The sequence below is a fragment of the Panulirus ornatus genome, chromosome 32, assembly GCF_036320965.1.
Source record: "Panulirus ornatus isolate Po-2019 chromosome 32, ASM3632096v1, whole genome shotgun sequence".
In the NCBI taxonomy this organism is placed as follows: domain Eukaryota; kingdom Metazoa; phylum Arthropoda; class Malacostraca; order Decapoda; family Palinuridae; genus Panulirus; species Panulirus ornatus.
In genome coordinates this window covers 16,255,563-16,276,784 of record NC_092255.1, presented here as the reverse complement: position 1 = coordinate 16,276,784, position 21,222 = coordinate 16,255,563, and the positions used below count along the sequence as shown (strand labels likewise).

The window sequence follows — 21,222 nt, the reverse complement described above, 5'->3', positions numbered from 1 at the left end:
GGAACCACTATTCCCTCAAACATACCCATTTTCGCTTTCCGAGATAATGTTCTCGACTTCCACACATTTTTCAAGGCTCCCAAAATTTTCGCCCCCTCCCCCACCCTATGATCCACTTCCGCTTCCATGGTTCCATCCGCTGACAGATCCACTCCCAGATATCTAAAACACTTCACTTCCTCCAGTTTTTCTCCATTCAAACTCACCTCCCAATTGACTTGACCCTCACCCCTACTGTACCTAATAACCTTGCTCTTATTCACATTTACTCTCAACTTTCTTCTTCCACACACTTTACCAAACTCAGTCACCAGCTTCTGCAGTTTCTCACATGAATCAGCCACCAGCGCTGTATCATCAGCGAACAACAACTGACTCACTTCCCAAGCTCTCTCATCCCCAACAGACTTCATACTTGCCCCTCTTTCCAGGACTCTTGCATTTACCTCCCTTACAACCCCATCCATAAACAAATTAAACAACCATGGAGACATCACACACCCCTGCCGCAAACCTACATTCACTGAGAACCAATCACTTTCCTCTCTTCCTACACGTACACATGCCTTACATCCTCGATAAAAACTTTTCACTGCTTCTAACAACTTGCCTCCCACACCATATATTCTTAATACCTTCCACAGAGCATCTCTATCAACTCTATCATATGCCTTCTCCAGATCCATAAATGCTACATACAAATCCATTTGCTTTTCTAAGTATTTCTCACATACATTCTTCAAAGCAAACACCTGATCCACACATCCTCTACCACTTCTGAAACCGCACTGCTCTTCCCCAATCTGATGCTCTGTACATGCCTTCACCCTCTCGATCAATACCCTCCCATATAATTTACCAGGAATACTCAACAAACTTATACCTCTGTAATTTGAGCACTCACTCTTATATATATATTGTTACATAACCCATTGTTGCTTAACCTTTGCAAACTTCATTTACAACGTAAATCAGTAAATTATTCTTTCAGTGCTACCCAGTCCTAGTTAACATCCCTCCCTCCCTCCCACCTCCAACATAAACATGCAATGCGCAGTATTCCAATCACTGAGGCCCCAGACCCCAGCCCTTTTGTGCATCCTGCTTGCTTTTGTGCGCCACCGCCCACAGCGTGAGTTGGAATGCCACCACAATAAATATTCGCTGCTCCTGCGTTAGAAAGGTAAACCACTCAATCCATTTCACGCATTTCATCTTCAGCTGCCGTAAAATAGATAGATGTCTTAAGGAATGATAGATTCAGACCGTGAGGAACTCACGGGCCGCGCAGGGTTGAGTGCGTATGGGTTCGAATCCTAATCGCGGCATTCGGTCCACAGTCAGCCCAGCTGTTCATCTTATCTTTGGTCGATGAAATGGGTGCCTGGTTTAGTAAGGATAAGGTTATATTTAAGATTTCTTGAGGGGTTTCAATAGGTAAGGGCTGCCAACAGTCTAGTCCGCTTCATCATCAGGTTACCAACAGTGCCATCTGCCTCACCATCAGGCTGCCAACAGTCTAGTCCGCCTCATCATCAGGCTGCCAACAGTGCCATCTGCCTCACCATCAGGCTGCCAACAGGCGAGTCCGCTTCATCATCATGTTACCAACAGTGCCATCTGCCTCACCATCAGGCTGCCAACAGTGCCATCTGCCTCACCATCAGGCTGCCAACAGGCGAGTCTGCCTCACCAACAGACAGACTGCCAGCCAACAAACAAGTCTGCCTCACTAGCAGACACGCTGCTAACAGACTGGTCTCTACCCTCACTGACAGACTGGGTCCACCTCACCACCGACTCTCCACAGCGATCTTGCCGAGATTGCAGCGTGTGGTGGCTCTGAGGATCCCAGACATACACGTCGATCACGTTTCTCACGGCTGACCATAGATGGCGACCCTTCCTCCTTACAGGGGAAGGGTTGTGCTGGTGGCGCATTCAGCCTGGCGACGACTGAAGCTCATTAATCCAACTTCTACCGATGCCGCTGAGGCGTGAGCCGCTGTACTCATGGAATACGATCGAGAAACAAAAGATAGATGCATTGCCTTTGTATACAGAGTTCATGACGAATCCCCGGCTTAAGTCTTAGGCCACTGAGGTAGATGTTGACATTAAGTGTTGTTATGGTGACAGTATTGCCATGAGAGAGGCAGTTAGAAGTACAACCTTGTCTGATGCAGTTTGTGTCCTGTTGTTGTAAAAGCAGAGCACAGGCAGCGAAACATTGGCTTAGGCTGGCGGGTTATGTGCATGTGTGTGTGTGTGTGTGTGTGTGTGTGTGTGTGTGTGTGTGTGTGTGTGTGTGTGTACAGACAAATAAGTAAATGACAGTACATATATACATGGTTAAGAGACGGGGCAACACGAGTGCAAAACTCTCTGTCCCCGTAACACACAACTCGTAATCACAGAGGATTCAACGCTAGTCTATGTACTCCATTAAAGTAATGGGGCTAAGGAGGTTGTAATAATGAACTCCGGTTTGGATGTGTGAAACATTCCCGACCAATGGTGTAAAGCAGACCACTTCTCTTTTAACGTGTTAAATCACAAGATGAGAAAACTTCAACTTCACAACATCTCTCCTGCCTCATACCATATACGTGCATCACCTCATTTAACTTGACGGACGAGTTCCTGCACACTCCATATGGCGTCGACGTACTACTTTTCACTGGGTTACATCGGGTATCTCGGCAACAGAAAGTCTGTTGTATTGTTTCAAGGTTACGAGAGTGAGATGAAAGCCATGGCATTCCCCAAGGTAGAGTGTTAGGTCCCACGTTGTTCAGTGTGCCGATAAATGCCTAATTAAAATCTTTCCCAGATAATTACAAGATTTCTCACAATTATTTATGATGATGATTATATTCTTCTTCACACAACACCTGACTGTGACCATATGATAAACACACACACACACACACACGCACACGCACACAAAGCTTGTCACATCCTCGCCCTTATCAGGTCTGCAGGGAAAACCAGTGTTCGCTGGAAGAATTGATTGTTGTAGGAACGAAACATCAACATTCGAAAACGAAAGACGAACGTCATTACCCACGTCTCCTTCCTACCTCACTCCCGCGTACTGCTGTACAAGAACGAAAACCGACAATGTACAGTTAAAAAGCTCATAGCTCTCAGCTGCTGTTGTAGGGGTACAACCCCGAATATGGTGCCGGCGTTAGGACTGCCCAGATATGACATACCTGGCGTCTATATAAGGTTCTGGGCCCGGCTCTTGCTTTCCTTCACGTGGGCGCACCAGGTTCTGAACACACATCAGTTGTACAACTTCAGGACACAAAACCACTTCCCCCGCCTCCCTGAGAAGGGCACTCCCTATGACATCACCACTCGTACCAATCCACGTATGAAATTGATTCCTGGCAGTCTTCACCTTCAACACCACACCAGTCCCCTTGGCCACATGAAGAACCTCCTGACAGGAAATAACACAACATAGAGCATCGGTATCGACGGCTTCCTCAACTCTGCCATGGATAGAACTCTACTAGATGTGCTGCCGTTGTGATCCAGTCTAATGCTAATAGATATGAATGCTGGAATAAAACAACTGGGCATCTACCCTGCAACCGCAATAGTACGCCATACTCACAGCTCTCGTGTTTACAGACACCACACCCACGACTTGTCTGAGAGTCCGAATTCAGAGACAGACATTCGAGCATCATCGGTAAAAGGATTCATCCTAAAATGTTGTGGAATACTCTGAGAGTCTGAATTCAGAGACAGACATTCGAGCATCATCGGTAAAAGGATTCATACTAAAATGTTGTGGAATCCTCTGAGAGTCTGAATTCAGAGACAGATATTCGAGCATCATCGGTAAAAGGATTCATACTAAAATGTTGTGGAATCCTCAGACAGTCTGAATTCAGAGACAGATATAAGAGCATCATCGGTAAAAGGATTCATACTAAAATGTTGTGGAATCCCCTTCATATATGTCTTCAAGAACATGATACAAATATGATTCTTTAAACAAACTTGTACTGGAACAAGAGGCTGTTGGAGACAAACTCTTCGTTGTCAATTTGAAGTCCACAGACCGTAATGAGGAAAGAGGTAACAGGTTTATGTGAAACGAGTAGACAAGTGCATATAGACGTTGGCAGATTCATTTTTCATCACAATAAAATGTGTCAAATAAAGCATTATGTTCGGAGACTAACAGAGACTGTAGACTACAAGATATTACAACTGGGCTGAAGCTTGGCACTTCAGTTTACCTGGAGATGACCTGCGAAGTTTATAGCTAAAAATGCGAACACACACACACACTAAACCAGTGAGTCTTAGATTGTGAAGAATTTATTCACCCTTTTAGAGACGAGTCTAAACAAAACCTTGATGGAAATAGCACGTCATCATGATGTTGATGACAAGGTACCTGAACTTATAAGACTGTAACCACTTCTTGCATGTAGTTAGAGTTTTCTGTATACAGGGAAAACCCTCCGTGACCTCTGTAATCCTTTGGCGCAACCGCTCACAACATGAACGTGGGATGCACAATAGACAAGCGGCTGATAGCGGCAACAAAATCTAATCTAATCTGCACGTCTCTGGTCGTCGCCGGACTGGGGGAGCTGATGAGGTTCTAAGCGCACTTGGGAGAACGACCCGAATGCTCCCTTAACTAATCTTGTGTCATCTGCTTAATGACCTCATAGGTGAACGAACCCCACTCGATATTCAATAGCCTATATATCCTCTCGTCTGGGTTCACATCATGCCTTAGAAAGTTAGTCTAAATCCTCCAAACCACTGAGTGCTTGGCACCAGTCCCCTCAACTCACTGAGTTGCGTGTGTGGGAGCTCCGCTTTTTGCACGGAGTCGACTGTGTGTCGGGGGCATTGTTGTTAAAGAGCAGCGTTTGGACAGCACGAAAAGACTTTATCTCGAATGCAGACGCATTTGCTGCTTGCGAGTCGTCCACCAGTTCTGCCGGCCCTTACGCCCACATCCAGCGACCACAAGGTAGAACCCACTCGTCCACTTTTTGCTCCTTCGTTCGTATGTTGCTCAAGATGTCATGTGTTGCAAAAGGTCTCCCAACACCGTGGCGTGGTTGCTGCCTCGACGGAAGAAAGGCTACTCATCTTTGAAGATGACATTCCCTCCTCCTTGATGTTCATGGTTGACTGTCAAGTCCCGCGGTTTCTATACCAAACTAGGAGCGACAAGTTGGTGGATCGACGTCAATATCCTTCCTTGATTTGGTTACGTGATTCTCGTGAATCCGTCGTCTTGTTGTGAATGGGAGGTAGGCCAAGTACAGGTAATGAGTCACCAGCACTGCCCACGATTGGGGTCGATGATAAACAAGAATGGGGCACTTGCCCAAGGTCCACGAGCAAAACGGGGGTGGGTGGGTTGTCCATCTCACTCGCACAGAAAAATGCTTTTTCACTTTATGCAAATCACTATCGTCAACCAGCATCGCAGGGAGAACGTAGTAGTGTCTTATCCCGTGACTCTTTTACGCTGGAAATGGCATCCGGCACAAAACGGGTCTATTCTCCAGCAAAAATGAAGGTGTAAATGTTGTGTATATTTCTTTATTGATTACATAATCATTGGGTTTGATGTGGCAGAAGCAAGTTGTATGAGAAACAATTATCGAATCACCCTCGTCTTCATCATCTTAAAGCTTACGAGTGGAGCAGGTGGAGTGGAGGGGAGGCAGATGAAGATGGAGGAATTAGTGCTGGTTCTCTGGCACCTACAGGTGAATCCTCTGCTCAGCGTGATGCATCGGGACCCGCTGATGGGCCTCTTTCTGAAGGTGACATACCAGGGTCTGTTGATGGGCCTCCTTCTGAAAGCTGGTGTTACGCATGGTGGACCTGTTGGCGGCCCCTCCTCCTGAAGGTGATCCTGGCTTGTAGTGAGGACCTGGCTGGGAGTGAGGACTTGGCTGGTAGCAAGGACCTGGCTGGTAGCAAGGACTTGGCTAGTAGTGAGGACCTGGCTGGGAGTGAGGACCTGGCTGGTAGCAAGGACCTGGCTGGTAGCAAGGACCTGGCTGGTAGCAAGGACCTGGCTGGTAGTGAGGACCTGGCTGATACACCTAGGTCTTCTCCTAAAACTGTTGTTACGCAAGGTGGACCTGCTGATGGCCCTTCCTCCTGAGGGTGGCACACCTGGGGGTCTGTTGATGTCGAAGCGAAACGACAAAATGCTATTCAACGTCTGTGGGTTTATTTGAAGACAATTCTCACACTTGACCAGCTTCCTGACATTGTGCGACGCCTGAAAGGAAATCAACATGTGGGACGCTTTGCAACTTATGAGAGAAGGCGAGAGAAATGTATCTCTCATCTTTCTTCCAAGATGTTGAGATCGACGTACAGAGGAATGCCGGAGCCATAGCTACGACGGTGTGAGTAAAGTATATCTTGTCGTTATAAGGCTATGCATGTTAGGCAATCAGAATGATCTCACGAAGTACAATGATCTCACGAAGTACATCTTTTAATCTTGGACTTTGGTCGAATCTTGTGGGTAAAGATACCGCAGCCTCGTACACTGAAGGTCGCTAATGCTCTTTGACTAGGAATAAGTACTGTTATCTTTCCTTCTCTGGCCTGACTGGGAAGTATATAAAACCCTGAAAGACAGACTCGTAGAGTTTTCTTTTCCGTCTCCCAGCTGAAGGAACTGAGTGTCATCTGTCGGTCGCGTCATGCAAATGCCAGTCAAGCACTAAGTCACTGGATCTCACGATACTCTGGACATGTTGCTGGAGACGTCAACAGACTGTTTACAATATCTAGAATGTCATCTTGCCCCGCGAATGATTGAACTTGAGACAGCAATACCTTTTTTTTTTTTGCTGAAGTTTTTGAAGTCTTTTTATCTTGCATGGCTTCAACAACGGCATCAAAATTTTTGAGACCGAAGCTGGTATTTTGAAGTCACTGAAAGACTTTTGATAAGTCTGATGAATCTGAAGGAGGAGGAGCAGCCGACTTGCATCTCTTTCAGGGAAAAGTGTGTTGTGGGATGACGCGCGCGCGCCGTCGTCGTCGACTTTCATCGCGGTAATGTGTACTTCAGCAGCCAGTCATACAGAAGCTGACCTGGCACCAAAGGAGGCATATTGCGTGAAGACCTATCAGCGGTGTTATGACAGGTCCCCCATATGACCTCCTCCTGGCCACATACAATGGCCTGCGGTCGTTCACTGCGGTGCCTCGTCCTTCGTCGCCCCTCCACTTTGGCCTGGTTCCCCCAACCCACCACTGAGTGATGCATTTGTTTCCTGTCATGAACGAGCAGCGATCTTTACGTCTGACTCGTGCCATTTTCCCTACGTACTGATTTCCGCTGGAGAGTCAAACCATCGGCCCCATTTCCAATTCCCATTACGTATGAACGAATATTAACAAGACGAATGGTGTGTAATATTTTCCCCATATACACAAGGCCACTGCAATCAGTCGGTACGTCGGAAGCAGGGATCCAAACACGCGATTTCCTTCACGACTTCGATCACGGTGGATGATATCTGTCGACCCTAAACCTTGAGAAGCGTCCATGTGTGTGTTGCCATAACCAAACACATTGTATGTTGACCAGGTGATGATCGTGCCGTGTGTGTGTGTGACACTGAACAGATTATCTCGGGGTAAAGTCCGGAGCTTCGTATCATGGATGTGATGTATACATATTCTTTGGACATCACTTTATATATATATATATATATATATATATATATATATATATATATATATATATATATATATATATATACATATATATATATATATATATATATACATATATATATATATATATATATATATATATATATATATATATATATATATATATATATATATGTATAACAGGTTTTTCAAATTACACAAACGAGGTAGTTCCAGTTCGTTCATCAGCCTCAGAATGAAGATTGTGTTGAATTTGGATTCAGTTAGGATCTGTAAGGAAAATGCATTCAGGAACCTATATACTAACTCTTCTGTAGTAGCACATAACAGAAGCGAGCGAGGAGTATACATAGCTCAGATGGCGCTGCAGTAGCTGGGGGAGAGATGGCATGTCGGCTCAACTTTCGTTCGTGACCGTACATAAACATTTATAGATTCATGAGACGGCCCAGGTGGCTGGGTCGACTTTAGCTTGTTACAAGCCCTGTGTCAACGAGATGTTTTGGTGTGTCGTGTGGACTCTGCATTATCGAAGCCCTAAACGGATTCTTTGGAGAATTAGATGAGCAATTTCCCTCTAAGTATTCCCGCATGAACATAAATCAACCTCCAAGAGATAAATTCTGACGTGATGGACTGACGTAGAGGCATCGCAGCGGAGACAAAGAGTGAAATTCAACAGTCAAGACAACCAGTGAGCATCACACACACACACACTTCCCATGCCATTCAACACTTCATCACACAACAGGTACCTCCTCCCAGAGAAAGCCTTGTTATTCCCTTTAGAATTCCATGGCACTAGAGTGTATGGAAAACCCTGGTGACTGTGTATGTATGGCAGACCCTGTTGACTATAGACAGACAGTCTCGGGTACGTATCATGGGCTGTTGGGAACGAGGTGAGTAAAAGCAACTGTTATTTGTGTATATGAACGTTCTTAAAGGTCAGCTGGACGCACTAAGGAAGGAAGGAAGGAAGCAAGTGGCTTCCGGGCCATTGCCCAAACCACCAGTAGCAGGGTGTGTGTGTGTGTGTGTGTGTGTGGAAACACCTAATTGCACACTAGAGGGATAGTGTTTTATACCCGTTACAGGGTCCCATGTCTTGAACTTTCCATGCCATTAAGTAGCCTCTTCAACATCTTGATACCGCCGGGACTAACACTTTCACTATTAAATCTGTCCCAACACCTTTAAACTAAAAAAAAAAAAAGAATGCTTCTTTACGTCCTACCCAAACGATCTCGTTGCCTATCTTTTAGTTATGGCCATTTGAGTATCCTGGTATTATTGCATCTCATGGACTACTGTTCGCTGTGGGGGTCGTCCAACTGATTTAAAAACGTGAGGGGTTACAGTCAGGTCACTGGGTGTGCCTCTCTCTCTCTCTCTCTCTCTCTCTCGACCATAGTGGACAGATTTGTAGCTCTTAGCCTCTCCTTTTGTGGCTTAGCTCTTTATATAAATTCAGAGTTCCATCATAGCTGCTCTATCTAATTTTGGTTCAATACATCATATGATGAAAGGCTTACTAAACATTTCTTCATCCATAAACGTAACGCCAATTCGAATATTTGTCAGGGAACAGCCTGTCTCATTCATTATAATTCTCCCGATGTGAAACCAGCTCTCGTGTTACGTTATGCACAACACACACACACACACACACACACACACACACACTCCTGTTGCTTTTTCCATGCTTGTAGATTGAAGGGAGTGGGGAAGGGAGTTGCTGGAGGTTGCCTTCCCATCTTGGTGTCCAGACTTTATAATACCACCACTAACAACATCAACAACAACAACAACAACAACAATAATAATAATAATAATAATAATAACAATACTACTACTACTACTAACAATAATAATAATAATAATAATAATAATAATAACAATACTACTACTCCAACAATAATAATAATAATAACAATAATAATAATAATAATAATAACAACAATACTACTACTACTACAACTACTAACAACAATAATAATAATAATAATAATAACAATAATAATAATAATAATAATAATAATAATAACAATACTACTACTACTACTAACAATAATAATAATAATAATAATAATAATAATAATAATAACAATACTACTACTACTACTAACAATAATAATAATAATAATAATAATAATAATAATAATAACAACAATACTACTACTACTACAACTACTAACAACAATAATAATAATAATAATAATAACAATAATAATAATAATAATAATAATAATAATAACAATAATAATCACAGTAAATTATATTTTCATCGTTTAATGAAATATTTTCATAAACTTACCTATCTTAGTGATGCCTCAGTCAACGAGGAAAGACATCTTCACATTTCACAACGAACTTTATGCATAGTGAAAGTACACGTTGAGTTTAGAATTAGCGTTCACATCTGAAGGCGTTATCAAATATTTTTCGGCTAACTGATGTTGCGATACGTAGTTGACGTCTGTAATGACCCCCCCTAGTTATTGATAGGCTTCACGCCTAAACAACCCAGCCAGCCAGAGAGCATTTACATTATTAGAACCATGTCCTGCCACATGTCATGAATGATGCCAAGAAAACTGACGTAAAATCCTACAAACATCTATTTTAAGAGGTTAACTGATCATAAGTTAACCCGCCATGTTAAACTTAAAAGTTTCTTTACTCCGCCGTGAAGGGAGGAGTGGCTCAGTGCGCAACGCGGGTGTGTTCTGTAAACTCCCTACATTCACTACTAAGTCAGACCCTCGCGAATATAAGATATAAACCACAAAAAAACCCCTTCACAAACCCAGTGCTTTACGCTACCTGGTCGTATGCAACGTGTTATATCTCGTATCAACTCTAGTCCCCAGTAATATATATGTAACAGCCTAACAACATTTGGGACGCTGCTCATAGACCGCTTGCAAGTGCGGGGAAATACCCGACGAAGGAGGTGGGAAAGATAGGTTCCTTCGGGTTTTCGAAAGGCTGTTTTCTTCCCGTCCAATGAACGTGATACAACCTCGAAGAACTGTTACATCAAAATACTTTAACAACCACTGCTGATATGACATTCTAACAATCAAAGCAGGTAGAAAGAAGTAAAAACATCTTATTGATTAAAAATAGAAATATTTACTTATGATGTAATGACAAAAATATTGTGAAAAGAAACTGTTCTCTTAATGCTAATACCTTAATCTAAAGTAGCCTCTTTGTATTTTCATTTAGTAAATACATGTACATCTGTTTACAAAAATAAATACTAAAATACTACTTTCTAAATTACATTTCTAAACTACACAATATATGTGTATATTCTTTTTGTGCAAAACAGTTTGAGTGCTGGACTAATAAGTCAGTAGGTGCAGTTGACCCATCGACTATTATTAGTATACTACATCTAAGTCATATTTTGGAAGATTATACGTTGCCTCTAGTGATATTATATATATATATATATATATATATATATATATATATATATATATATATATATATATATATATATATATACCTGCCTTATGAAAGTCACATGTACAGCTGGAGGGTAACACTGAACAACTACAACCATCTCGAATTGCCTCACACACACACACACACCATCACTTACACACAGGTGTTCTAAGTCACAACGACACATGCACACTACCTACCAAGAACAGCTGTAGCAAGTGCTCCTGGGCGAGGATGTGGCATTTTAGTAAAACTCTAACATTCCAACTACAGGTCTGGCACAATCCATGACATTGCGAGCAGTGTTCTGAGGTAAAAAGAAAAAAAAAATCCACCCTTTTCAAAAGCAAAACAAATAACTGACATATGACAGACACACAGGGGGGAACAGGTTGCTTCACGTGTTAACCTCTGGTGTGGGCGAAGTTAAGTGTGAGGGGGAGGGAAGGTTTAGGTGTGGGCAGGCAGGTCTTGCTCTAAAAGACCGACTCGGCGATGGCTGCTTGTGCCATATTGTCTCCCCGCAATATTTTCCCCACCCTCAATCCTTTTCATTTAGTGACTTCTGTATACTCCTTATTGGTTACAAATCTACAATATACATAAAAATATACATTCTAATTGGTATTTCCAGGTAGGATATCGACTCCGAACATATACATATCTTGACGGTACAGGAAGAGAAGGTGTCCACCCAGCGTTCGTTGTAAACCTCATACTAGCTGAACGATGGCGGGCACTGCTGCTGCCGCTCAACTTATTCTACCCAACCCGCTCCTACCTACCCATTCAGAGACAATTTACGTTTTAGTTTAGCTTTGTACATCCCTTCATCCAGCGATAACTGACAAGTAGCCAAGCGGCAGCACAATCTACTTCGTACATCAGTACCAGTGTAAGGGGGTTTAGAATCTCTCATGAGGAAGTGTGCGAAGTCGGACACACTCACCCGATCCCAAAGCTTGGAGGGTTCGCCGTGGGAGTGAGGCGGTGGTGGCTGGAGAGCTGGGCAAATTATAAACTTAAAAAAAACCAGAAGAAACATGCAGGTAGTACAAGTAGGAAAAAAGCAAGCAGAACCAGACAGAAGTAGGTCAGTTCAGTTTCTTAAAACCTGGGAGGAGAAAGCTCAAGTGTCGCCCTTCATCCACGTATCTGAAACATGTAAAGTCTCAGACGAGCACGATCTTCACCCACCCACCTCCCTCCCTCTCTCCACTCCCCCGCACTGCCGCACCACGAGTATGCTTGGCCGTCGGGCGGGGCCGTCCGCATCAGTGGTTGCAGACCTTAAGGTACATACATGCGTCTGGTGGAGTCGTGAGGTCTCAGGTGGCCGGACCGAATTACTAAGTCACGTTGGGGGGGAAGAGGAGAGGTACAGTGGGCGTGTGATGGTCTGGGGTAAGGGAGGAGGAGGAGGGTGAAGTGAGTGAGGAGTCCAGTGCATTGTGGGAGGAGTGTTAGGGTGGCTGGCGGTTCCTTGGGGGAAGGGAGAGGAGGGAGTCCAACAGCCCAGCCCCCACCTACCACCACCTCCTCCCTCCGTCGCTGCCGCCTGGCGTGACTCACAGATCATCCCGCGCTTATTATATCCCGACTGACCAGCAACACACATGATGCACGTTCGAAGCCCCGACACCCGCCACTCCACACACACACACACACACACCTCCGCTGGACGGTACATCCACCATTTCGGAACCTCCGCGCCTCGCGAAACTGATGTTCACCTCACGGCTCAGTGCGCTGGACCCACGTAATTCTTATGATCACCAGTTTCGTGATGTTTCGGTTCACCTTCAAAGTATCTCCTGAAGTTGACACTGACAATGGAGTCCGAGATATCACAAAATAATGATTATTTCACATTGAGGAATGCATAACATGGAACCCTTCTGGGCGTCAAATCTCCAAATAATTCAGAGGGGAGTATTTCCTCCATACTAGGCTGGACAAGATCGAGTCGAAAAGACATCCATATTTCATATCTACGAAATCTCATTGATTCCAAACTCTAAGGTTAACGTCTCTGTACTATTACACTTACATCAGAACTCCGTATCACTACAGTGGCCTTTCTTATGGTAAATAAATCAGGCATATACCTGGCATATGACATCCATATCTACAACTCCCATCTATACAAGGGTGGATCTGGTAGTACCTGAATGCTTTAAAAAGACGATTCAACACTACCTGATCTCATAGTAACTAGAGTCGGGTGTACCAGACGAAACCATAAGGCTAGGAAAGTCCCCAGGAAATGACGTCACTGATAAGCTCTGAGGTACTCCGTGGCCCCCCCCCCCTTTCTAGCTGTTACGTCAGAACCCTCGTGTGTTTCGACAGACAAACCGCTCGCTCGCTCGGATCCGTCTCACTCACACCCACCCCTGCCAGCCCTCCCTCCTCCCTACCCCCCCCCCTGGTGCACAAGGGGGTCCACCCCACAACCCCTATAGCCCACTCATGCTCCTGGGGTCCACCTCACAGCTCGCTCCCAGGGTCCATCCTACCCTCCACAACTCACTCCTGGAGTCTGCCTCATCCCCCATGAGACCCACTCCTGTTTCCCCTGAGGATGCGTCTCTCCCCCTACACCTCACGATGTTCATCTTGAAAATCATAAAATATATGAAATATAAGATTCAAGGTCTTGAGGGTCGCGACATGACAGCTTTCGATTCTTTCTGTCTTGTTTAGACACCTTTCAGGCGTGACAGAGCCTATGGCATGACACACGCTTGACAGCGTCCTGACATGTATGTCTGACAACGTCAATCTCTGACGTAGTGATAACGGCCTCCATGACTTGACAGCTTCCTCTGCCATGACAATCTCTAGGTCAAGACAACAACATCTTGACAGCGTGTACACACACACTTGACAGATACATGAGTCATCCTTTAAATGAACTCTTGGTTTCTTTTATAACTGACGGTCCATCAATTAACTTTCTTCTTGGACCATCAGTTAACTTCCTTACTGGACCGTCAGTTGACTTCCTTCTTAGACCATCAGTTAACTTCCTCACTGGACCTTCAATAAACTTCCTCACTGGACCATTAATTAACTTCCTCACTTAACCTTCATTTAACATTCTTACTGGACCTTCAGTTAACTTTCTTACTAGCCCATTAGTTAAATTACTGGACCATTAGTTAACTTCCTTACCAGACCGTTAGTTAACTTACTGGACCATTAGTTAACTTCCTCACTCAACCATCAGTTAACTTCCTTATTGGACCATCAGTTAACGCCGTCACTGGTCCATCAGTTAACTCCATTACTGGACCATTAGATAACCTCACACTATATTTCTTCTATCTTTGAAAAATATTTTTAGAAATTAAGTTTTAACATCGTTTTCCTTGGGCAATACCTTGACCAATTTCCGAAACTCCTTGGGCACCACGGTACGACCTTTGCCTAAGATGGTTTGACCTTTGATTTGCCTCTTTTAGGGTCAGGTTAAAGGTCCAAGAGGTTGTACCTCCTAGTTCACGGGGTAAACATTTTGAGAAGGGGTAAAATAAATCGTTCATTTGACAACATCATGAATCAAGGTTGGTTAAAATGATGTCCATTACCAGCTGTATCATTCATACAATCACCATTTTTCTTCAGCTTTGTGATCCATGAAACTGTGGCTGAAGTTTGGGAAATGCGCAGCCCGAAAGAAAAGAAAAGAAAAAAACCGATGGACGAAGTCAACTACCTTGCCGCACACCAAACGGAAGGATCTGCCAAGTTTGCCTGCCCAGCAGCCAGACTCCTTACTCCCCAGCCACAAGACTAGGAACTATTACACCTATAATATACACAAATGATTTTTACTTTATACCTAGAACTAACACAGAGTATGATAACAATGGACCTAAGGGCGTTAGGGATTCGAACCCTGCCTTACCAGGTGGTAGGCCGGTACGCTAAACCATTGGACCGCAAAGTAACAAATATGGAAAACGTTTGCTTTAATTACCAGAGTTACCCAGTCACAACACAGACTCGCTTTTTCGAACGACGTACATATGAACATCGGGAGACACGGCTTCAGATGTACACTGAGGGATAACTACGATAAAATGGACTGACACTTATATACTGTACCTGTCTGTCTTCCAAGTCCCACGTCTGAGGAGAGTGCTGACTGGCATCAGCTGGTGGAAATGCTCTCTCCCCTTACTTCACGGGAGGTGAGGATTAGCTACCCCTGAGTCCCTGGCCCTGATAAGGGAAAGAGCTAGCCCAAATCTCGTCTGAGAAAGGGCTAGACCATATTTCCCATACTGCGAGGAATGAGAGACTAGACGCCATCTGCACGCGAGGGGGGTTGATTCCCAAGGAAGGTGAGATTCACGTGTTATGCAGGGTATTCATCAGACACCAGCTTAAGCCTCCCATCTCCAGGTTAAGGAGATTTCGATTGTCTCTCTCTGGACATTGAGCTTAACATCACCTTCATGATCATTGCACATTTTCTATGGAGTCAGTCGTTTATAAACATACGGGATAAATAATCAGATATACGATAAAAATATTGATATCAATTCAAAGTCTCTTTCGCGTCGTAGGTACTCGTAAGTAGGCGAGTAAGTAGCTAAGTAGTTTCTCTTCATACTAACATTGACTCATCACACACACACACACATGATTCCCTTTCCCGTCTTAGCGAGGTAGCGTCAGGAACAAACGAACTATGTATGGCCTCACTTGCACAGCATCCAATCTAAAGCTGTCATGCATAATTTACCGACATCAGAACCCACCATCTATAGCCAATCCCCACAGACTATCCTGCCGTTCACCTGTGACCACTGAGGCCCAAGACTTACATCCACACAATAACACCGTTGGGACGACTGCATCCATCAAACATTCCCATATTTACCCACAGATAGATAGAGAGAGAGACCTCTCCCTCCACACACTCCTCATTGCAAACCTTTGCTCCCTTACCCACCCTATGGTTCACTTCACCCGTCATAATTCCATTCGCTACCATGCCCACTCCCAGCGGAGCACCCCAACTTCCCTCGACGTCATTCTCCATTCACATTGAGCCCCTAAAGCTATCTATCCTCAGTGCAACGATAACGCGTCGCTGAAATGTAGCATTTCTGTCGCAATTCATCATGGCATAAACTAAATCCGTCGTGGTTCGGGCAGAAATATACACGAAAGTAATTGTCGACACCAGTTCATCCATCCATCTCTCCGAGTCTACCGGGACTGTAACTGACGCATGGAATAACACATATCATACCTGCTTGTAATCAATGACGCCCCCAGTCCCTCGCTGGCATTCATAAACTCTCCAGCCTTTTACTGAACTATACTGTTACCTGTAACTCGTCCCTCATATATATATATATATATATATATATATATATATATATATATATATATATATATATATATATATATATATATATATATACATATATACCACATCTGTCACCACTCACTCTTGTACCTGTAACTCGTCCTTCAGATATACCACACCTATGATCACTCACTTCCGTAGCTATAACTCGTCCCTTCATTTACCACACCTGTAACCACTCACTACCGTACCTATAACTCGTCCCTCATATACTACACCTGTCATCATTCATTAACATACCTACAACTCGTCCCTCATATACCACACCTGTCATCACTCACTAACATACCTGCAACTCGTCTCTCATACATCCTACACCTGTAGCCACATACTCAGATATACTGTGGTTGTGGCCAATCACTCCCAAGTACTCTTACTGTCACCTCCGTGACACCCAGCGAACCAATCAGCTGGAGAATCCCTGAACTCTACCACACTCTGACCCTTCTCTACAACTCCCTTGCAGATACTCTAAATCGGTTTGTGTGTCACAGGCCAGAGGCTACGTCTATTGCCTTACTAAAGGAGCCTACGACAGGGCTACGGAAGGGGCTATCTTAATAAACTACGACAGGAACTCTCCTACTAGCCCATGAGATGGGTTCCCTTCAACCACTCTACTGCCAGAGTTGAGCTACTGGCCAACTACAGGGCTTCGTTAGCTAACCTGCGGCAGGCAGCGCCTTAGTGAGACGAGTGGAAGAAGCTCTTTCTCTATCTCTCTTTCCGTCTCTCTCTCTCTCTCTCTCTCCGTAAAAAAAATCTTGGCCCTCTACAGGAGGATCTCGGGCGAGTGGGAGGTAATGCTGTCATGACGGGGATGTGTGGCGAAGTAGCGCGCAATAAGCCGCTTGAAAGCCTCGATTTCCTGTAGCGCCTCCTTGCTGATCTCTGTCCTCACTGATGACGGTCCCTCTTGCTGCTGCTGCTGCTGGTGCTTCTGCTGCTCCTGCTGCTGCTGGTGCTCCTGCTGCAGATGGTCCACCTCCTCGTCGCTGCTGTTGTCGCTGCATGATCCGTTGGCCGGTGTACTGCTGTGACTGAAAGGAAGAAAAAAGAAACGAGATAAAAAAGAGAGCAACAGTGTGCGAAACAGACTATATGTACGAAACAGAACAGATGGTATACTTGTGTGTATATAACTAGGTGAAATACATCTTTATTCACTTTAGGAAAAAGGTTGATTTGTGATGCCGAAGTGTGCCATAAATACACCATACAATACTCTGACGCAGATTTGTATCATAAGTACGCGATCAGACAGAAACATCTACCGATGGACATCGAGACTACGTAACTCTGTGCCATTAACTCGAGAACCAACCAGGAGTGAGGAGGCGTCGAGGGGGAGCTGTGAGTGTGTGTGTTCCCCGCGAGTCACAGGACAAAATACCGCAGTACAAGAATCAATGGCGAGCCTCACATATGCCAAGGTCACAGGCAGCCGCTCTGGTGGACCTCCTCGTCAATAATTCACTCTATTGGCCCAAGGCTGCGACTCCCTCACCAACCACCGCCCAGGATACTTGAGCCAGGGAGAACAATCATTCGGCCAGTGAGACTCGTTCCTCCTCAGTTATCTGAAGTAGTAGTCAGCCACATATGGACTTCAGCCAGCCAGTCAGGGGCCCCAGTCAGCCAGTTAGGGACCCCAGTCAGCCAGGGACCCCTAGGTAGCAAGGGAGTTCAGTCAGTTAAGGACCCCAGCCAGCCAAGGAGCCGAGACAGCCAGGGAGCCTAGCCAGCCAGGGACCCCAGGAAGCAAAGGAGTTCAGTCAGCTAAGGACCCTAGTCCGCTTCGAATCACAGCCAACCAGCGACCTGCGCCAGCTTAGATGGACAGACAATGAGGGACCTCAGCCAGCTTAGGAGCACAGACAGGCAGGGACCCCAGCCAGCTTGGAACCACAGCTAGGCAGGGACTTCAGTCAGCTTGGAACCACAGCTAAGCAGGGATCGCAGTCAGCTTAGAACCACAGCCACGTAGGGACCTCAGTCAGCTTAGGACCACAGCCACGTAGGGACCTCAGTCAGCTTAGGACCACAGCCACGTAGGGACCTCAATCAGCTTAGGACCACAGCCACGTAGGGACCTCAGTCAATTTAGGACCACAGCCACATAGGGACCTTAGTCAGCTTAGAACCACAGCCACGTAGGGACCTCAATCAGTTTAGGACCACAGCCACGTAGGGACCTCAGTCAGCTTAGAACCACAGCCACATAGGGACCTCAGTCAGCTTAGAACCAAAGCTAGGCAGGGACCTCAGTCAGCTTAGGACCACAGCCACGTGGGGATCTCAGTCAGCTTAGAACCACAGCCACATAGGGACCTAAATCAGCTTAGGACCACAGCCACATAGGGACCTCAGTCAATTTAGGACCACAGCCAGGCAGGGACCTCGGTCTTCCACGAAGCTAGATCTACTAGGTACGTAGGCAGATCTGTGCTCACACACGAGCCACCACGGGCGCTCACTCCCGACCAGTCACTGACCTTAACCGGTCACCTCTCTCATCCTGATGTTGCTATACTGGCTCTCTCTCTCTCTCTCTCTCTCTCTCTCTCTCTCTCTCTCTCTCTCTCTCTCTCTCTCTCTCATCCTGGTGTTGCTACTCTGGCTCTGTCTCAAGGAGATGATTCAACGCGAATGTAGCCATTTCTATGGGATGAATCAACTCCATTCTCTGCCCATCAAAGGTTCATATGTTATCATCGCATACATCTTATGACACCTGAGTGTATGGTCTCTTGTTATCTTGTGTCAGTGATCTTGACAGTCTATCTAACCTGACAGTCAACGTTTAGAAGTCTATGGTTTCGAACTAAATACAATATTCATGGTGAATATTTTGGCTAAACAGATCATAAATGAAGAAGATTTTCAAGGTTTACTTTTAGTGAAAATCAAAGAACTCAAGCGAACTCCTTCTCCACCTGATAAGTCAATCCAAACACTCAAGACACCTTTATCCTTTCCTGATGTGCTAATCCAAACACTCAAGATACCCTAATCCTTACCTGATGTGCTAATCCAAACACTCAAGATACCCTAATCCTTACCTGACGTGCTAATTCATGCAAAAGGTCTGGGAAGCTGACTTGACTAAGGAAAAAGACAAGGTCTGGAAAGTTCATTTGGTTTAGGGAAAGGATAAGGTCTGGAAAGTCAAATGTATTAGGACAAACCAGGTCTGGAAAGTTAACTGGATTCAGAAAGACCATGTCTGGAAAGTTTACTGGATTCAGAAAGACCAGGGCTGGAAAGTTTACTGGATTCAGAAAGACAAGGGCTGGAAAGTTTACTGGATTCACAAAGACCAGGTCTGGAAAGTTTACTGGATTAAGAAAGACCAGGTCTGGAAAGTTTAATGGATTCACAAAGACCAGGTCTGGAAAGTTTACTGGATTCAGAAAGACCAGGACTGGAAAGTTTACTGGATTCAGAAAGACCAGGTCTGGAAAGTTTACTGGATTCAGAAAGACCAGGTCTGGAAAGTTTACTGGATTCAGAAAGACCGGGTCTGGAAAGTTTACTGGATTCAGAAAGACCAGGTCTGGAAAGTTTACTGGATTCAGAAAGACCAGGTCTGGAAAGTTTACTGGGTTCAGAAAGACCAGGTCTGGAAAGTTTACTGGATTCAGAAAGACTAGGTCTGGAAAGTTAACTGGATTCAGAAAGACCAGGTCTGGAAAGTTTACTGGATTCAGAAAGACTAGGTCTGGAAAGTTAACTGGATTCAGAAAGACCAGGTCTGGAAAGTTTACTGGATTCAGGAGGACCAGGTCTGGTAAATCAACTAAGTTATGGAGAAGGACCAGGTCTGGAAACTAAGGATAAACTGGATTAAAGGGAAGGACAGAGTCTGGAAAGCTAATTCAATTACGGAGATGGACCAGATCTGGAAAGTTAACTGGATTAAGGGCCAGGACCAGACGAGTCTCAAAGGACAAGAATCGCCGGGAATCGTCCACTGCAAAAGGACGGGGCTGTTCGTTCCAGGCGGCAGAGTGAAACAGGAACGTATCCTCTGCCGGGTCTTGTCCGCACGCCATCTTGATGGAGTCGCTGGAAATAATTGGCAGCCTGACTCAGAAGGACCTAATTGCCGGCTGTTAATCTAGATCCCCGAGAGAGAGAGAGAGAGAGAGAGAGAGAGAGAGAGAGAGAGAGAGAGAGAGAGAGAGAGAGAGAGAGAGAGAGAAGAGAGAAGAAGAAGAAGGCCGACGTTAACTGGGGGGCAATAATCAATACAAGACGGTATTGCATAACCACAACAGTGAAGTGAAACAGTTAAGTACCACAGCAACAGCAGCAGATATAGCAACAACTGCTACAAGAACAACAATAACAACAACACACAAGATGCTCTTTTGTTTTAAGTAATTTTTTTAAGTAGTGTTAAGGCAAGATCACCTCGTGTGGACCTGTGGTCTATGTACCTACGTAGATCTCACCATGACCTGACGCGGACGACTTTTTGACCAGGTCGTTCCTGGTACGACCCACCTGACATGCAGGTCATGTGGCTAAGTCGTTACCGGAAACACGGCACGACCCACCTGACATACAGGGGTTAATGGTCGTATGGTCGACGACCCGTCTGCCAATAAGTCGTCGCGTGATCTGGTCGTTCCTACCACAATGGGTCGACCCACCTGACATTA

The 21,222-nt window shown here is 45.0% G+C and overlaps 1 protein-coding gene across 5 annotated transcripts in view; it reads right to left on the bottom strand.

Moving 5' to 3' along the window:
• Positions 1-21,222, bottom strand: part of LOC139759067 (uncharacterized) — a 184,043-nt gene that overhangs the window by 49,954 nt on the left and 112,867 nt on the right. For 4 of the 5 annotated variants that reach the window (XM_071680997.1, XM_071680998.1, XM_071681000.1 and 1 more), the window contains one exon: positions 13,594-17,595. In XM_071680997.1, the coding sequence (XP_071537098.1) occupies positions 17,328-17,595 (268 nt within the window). In that variant the 3' untranslated portion in view covers positions 13,594-17,327. Of the gene's footprint in view, positions 1-13,593; positions 17,596-21,222 lie in introns of those variants that run through there. The other variant, XR_011714992.1, reaches the window with a different exon arrangement.